We start from the raw sequence: 4657 nt of genomic DNA, 5'->3' as shown, positions 1-4657 counted from the left end.
TCATGTAGTTCTTCATCAGCCCATTTTTCAATATGCAATACAGTATGATGACATGTCAGTAGTGTATATGTGAATATTCAACTCTATAAAATTCACTTTGCTTCCCTAAAACCACACTTAAGTATCCATCCATCTCAAGTAGCATAAAACATCCCTAACATTTGTAGGTGGTTAGATCATGTGTAAGGCTAGATACACCCTTTCCAGACCAGCAGAAGAGCTGGCAGTAACAGGGGACTGCAGTGCATTTTAGATCGAGAAAATATGGGGAATAATCTGCACACATTAGTGGAATAAATCCATAACGTGACATTAGCATTTTTCTTGAAGCACTGCTGTGCCTAAATCAGTGGTTCCCAAACTGTGGTCGGGCCCACCTGGGGGCGCACGGAGTCACTGCAAAGAGGGCGTGGATGACCGAGGGAAAAATATGGAGTGAAACTAAATTGAATTAGTATGATTTATGTAGGTAAAATTAAAAAATGTTTTAGTGAAATAAAGGTCAGCACAAAAACATTCAACCTGCAACCTTTTATATTAAGTGCTTCCCCTATCATTGCTAATGATTGATAAAAATTGTGGGGTGGGGGGGGGGGTGAACCTTTCTAGCCTTCTGAAGGGGGGTTTGAGAACCACTGGCCTAAATACAACTTCACAGAGCTGCCATCTTGGCCCTCTCTCTTACAAGTCCTGGTTGTCCTGGTTGGAATTATTTGCACCCCTGAATTTTAAGTACAGAATTTAATGGAAATAAATGGAAATTAAAAAATTTTGTACAATAAGAATATTTAATACAATTTCCAAAGTTACTGAACAACAACAAAAAAATGCTTTCATATAGTGAAATATAAAATACAGAAATAAAATGTACACTTGACAAAATTACTGACACCCTTTCGATAAATTTAAATTAGTTCCTCAAACAAAATAAAAAATAACAAATAAGACTCACCTGTGTTTAATTTTCAGTGCTTACATGACCTGAATTAACCAATGAATGATGGTTTCACTGCATAAAAAGGGGCTGATTGTTTCCAGTTTGTTTTTCTCAATGGTGAGGACAATAGAGCTGTCTGAGAGCATCAGAAATGCTATTATCAAAAGACAAAACAATTCTAAAAGACTACAAAGCAGGCACCAAAGATCTTGCAATACCTGTTTCAACAGTTTGTAATGTTATCAAGAAGTTTCACAGTCATAAAACTGTTAAGACCCTTCCAGGACATGGTGCTAAGAAAAAAGTATGATAGAAGCCTGCGAAGAAAAAAACACCACACAAGACATCTAAAGAGCTTCAGGCTGATCTGGACCATTCTGCAGTGGTGGTTTCAGCCCATACCATATACCATACACTAAACCAAGGAGGGCTCCATGGGTGAAGGTCAAGAAGGACAAAACTTTTGAAAGAATGGCACCAAAAAGGCAAAACTACTGTTTGCAAAAACTTTCATAGATAAGTCACAGTCTTTCTGGGATAATGTTCTATGGACAGATGAAACCAAAGTAGGGCTCTTTGGGAATGCAGTGCATCACTTTGTGTATAGGCGATGAAATGAAGCCAAAAGAAAAGAACACCCTACAGTAAAAGATGGTGGAGGTTCTGTGTTACTGTGGGGCTGCTTTGCTTCCTCTGATACTGGAGGCATTGAATGTAACAAAGGAATGATGAAATCATAAGATTACCAAGGCATTTTAGAGCGAAATCTGTTACCCGGTGTCAGAAAACTAGGTTTGAGGTGAAGGTCTTGGGTCTTTCAGCAGGACAACGACCCAAAGCCCACATCTAGCAGGAAAAAAGAATGGTTGGTTGAAAAGGAAAAGATGGACTTTTTTAAACAGGCAAGCAATGAGTCCTGAAAACCTTTGGAGAGAGCTGAAATCTGCCATTGCAAAAATGACTCCTGCAAACTTAAAAGAGCTAGAACGCATAGCAATGGAAGAGTAGCAGCAACTACCAGCAGACAGATGCAAGAAGCTTCTAGATGGCTATGAGAAATGTTTAGAGGCTGTCACTGTTGCCAAAGTTTCTGCAACCAAATATTTGTGTCTGGGGTGCATTTTGTGTTTGTATTATTTCATTATTTCCATACACGTAGACCCCTGCATCAGGGGTTGCTACCGGAAAATAACGAAATAATACAGACATTTAAATGTCATTTAACTAACCTACTGAAAAACGGAGAGAGAGAGAGAGAGAGAGGGAGAGAGAGAGAGCCCACGCGGACGATAAAGAGAGACTGAATGTGCAGATGGTTGGATAGAGAAGTGAAACTGCAACTTAACATTTATCTGATAAATTATTCAATATAATGTGGTGCAGTTGTCAGGTTTATCAGACAAGGGTTTGAAACTACACTGCAGACTGGAGTCTGCTGGCATTGAAAGGCAGGGTGACAGCTGTCTCATGAATGCAGGTCAAACATTTTTTTGAAATATGTAATGTCTCAGCATCTCTCAACCGCTGTATTTACTTACAGATAAATTCATATTTTACAGGTGGCTGAGTTGTGCCCTGAACATGAAGAAAAACTGAAATTGTTCTGCGTCACAGATCAGCAGATAGCTTGCATCATATGCCGAGATGGAGAGAAGCACGAAGGACACAAGTTTAAACCAATCAAAGCAGCCGCTGCATCTGTGAAGAAGGAGTTGGAAATGGGTATGGAGAACCTTTCTGATGATATCTGTGCTACAGAGAGCCTAGCCAATACACAGAGGGAAGAAATCAGTGAAAGCAATTCTTTATCTGGAAGGAGATGCTTCAGGTGATCCAGCCCCAGGCAGAAGAGCTTTCACTCATAAGTGACAGAAAAAACATAACTGTGTCTGAAGATGGGAAGAATTTGATGTATAGTCCTGAAATCATCCAATCCCATCAATAAAGCCCACAGTATAGACAGCATTCAATCTATAGCCAGCATAGCATGGGGTCCATGCCGCAATACTATGAAACAACTTACTCTGAGGTGACCTCAGAACGGTATGCTTCTGCATGCAGCACCAATGAGTTCACCTCAGGGCAACATTACTGGGAAATAGAGGTTGGAAAAAGGGAATATTGGAAAGTAGGGGTAAAAAATAATTACCTGAGCTATAATAAACAAAAATATGTCACATCTAGTCAAGACACAGAGTTAACATTTACAGGCAGACCTCAAAAGATTGGGATTTACCTTGACTGCCTATCCGAGGAGCTGTCCTTCTATGATGCAGAAAACATGTCACACATTCACACTATGGGAAAATGTCTTGTGTCAGAGCCAGTGGCAGCATATTTTGAGTACAAATTTAGTAAGGCGGCAGATCATAACCCCCTAAGAGTGTGCTGGTTCTGAAGTCTGAGATAATGGGGCAACAGGAAATCCTTGGGCTGTGGCAACATTTTCAAGATGGTGCCATGGACGGCTGACTCAGTTCTTAGCTGTCTTGAAGCTTCCACTGTTTTTGTTCATTTGTTCCACAAACATCCTGGTTCCCAAGAAACCCTCCATCACAGGACTCAATGACTACAGGCCTGTCGCTCTGAAATCTGTTGTCATGAAGTCCTTTGAGAGACTGGTGCTGACCCACCTGAAGGACACCACAGGCCTCTTGCTGGACCCCCTGCAGTTTGTCTTCCAAGCAAACAGGTCAGTGGATGATGCAGTCAATATGCGCTACATCCTGCAACACCTCGACTCCCCTGGAACATATGCAAGGACACCATCATGTCAGAAGTCCTCTGGTTAAAACTCACCCAGCTCACTTTACCCTCCTCCACCTGTCATTGGATCACAAACTTCCTGTCAGACAGGAAGCATCAGGTGAGGCTGAGCACCCGGACAGTCAGCACTGGCGCCCCCCCAGGGATGTGTACTCTCCCCACTGCTCTTCTCACTCTTCACCAACGACTGCACCTCAGGAGACCCGTCTGTTAAGTTCCTGAAATTTACAGACGACACAACAGTCATGGGCCTCATCCGAGATGGTGACGAGATGGCTGTTCCACCTCCCATCTGCATACAGATGGGAGGTGGAACAGCTGGCCCTCTGGTGCAGTCACAACAACCTGGAGCTAAACACACTCAAAACTTTGGAGATGACAGTGGACTTCAGGAGGAACCCCCGAACACTGTCCCCCCTCACCATACTCGAGAGTACTGTGTCGGCTGTGGAATCCTTCAGGTTTCTGGGATCCACGGTCTTCCAGGACCTGACTGTTGATACCCTTTATCCACTGTCAACTCAATCACATTTACATTAGTTTTAAACTTATTATGTGGAATAACATGTACATATCATCCATCAGATGAAATAATAACAAACAAAAGTAAAGTGAGAGCAAAAACAGTAATGGAAGTGTAGTTTGTAACCTACACTGTATAATCTATATAGGATTTGTGAAAAAAATCACAACTTTTGTTTTGCTAAAAGGCCCCGTTCAGTCAAAAATGTGTTTTGCTTATTGGGCCTTTACTTGGAAGTTTGTGCTTCAATGTGTAGAATGTTGTACAATATGTGTCAGGTTCAAACAACCTAAAACAGATATAAGCACAGAAATGAGGCAGGACACAGAGTGGTGAGGTTAAATACTTGCAAGGAGAACGGACAGAGAGTGCTCAGTTACAATCTCCAACCCGCTCTGAGTTTCTCAGCCGTCTACCTCGCTCTTTTATTT

General features: G+C 41.8%; 1 protein-coding gene across 1 annotated transcript in view; it reads left to right on the top strand.

The window, feature by feature from the left end:
- Positions 1-4394, top strand: part of LOC120804415 (nuclear factor 7, brain-like) — an 11024-nt gene extending 6630 nt beyond the window's left edge. The window contains exons 2-3 of the mRNA XM_040153861.1: positions 2497-2765; positions 2885-4394. Of these exons, the coding sequence (XP_040009795.1) occupies positions 2497-2765; positions 2885-3335 (720 nt within the window). The 3' untranslated portion in view covers positions 3336-4394. The remainder of the gene's footprint in view (positions 1-2496; positions 2766-2884) is intronic.
- The last annotated feature ends 263 nt before the right edge of the window (positions 4395-4657 follow it).

The sequence above is a fragment of the Xiphias gladius genome, chromosome 18, assembly GCF_016859285.1.
Source record: "Xiphias gladius isolate SHS-SW01 ecotype Sanya breed wild chromosome 18, ASM1685928v1, whole genome shotgun sequence".
In the NCBI taxonomy this organism is placed as follows: Eukaryota; Metazoa; Chordata; class Actinopteri; order Istiophoriformes; family Xiphiidae; genus Xiphias; species Xiphias gladius.
Note: the sequence above shows the minus strand (reverse complement) of the source record. Positions and strands in the feature narration are given on the sequence as shown.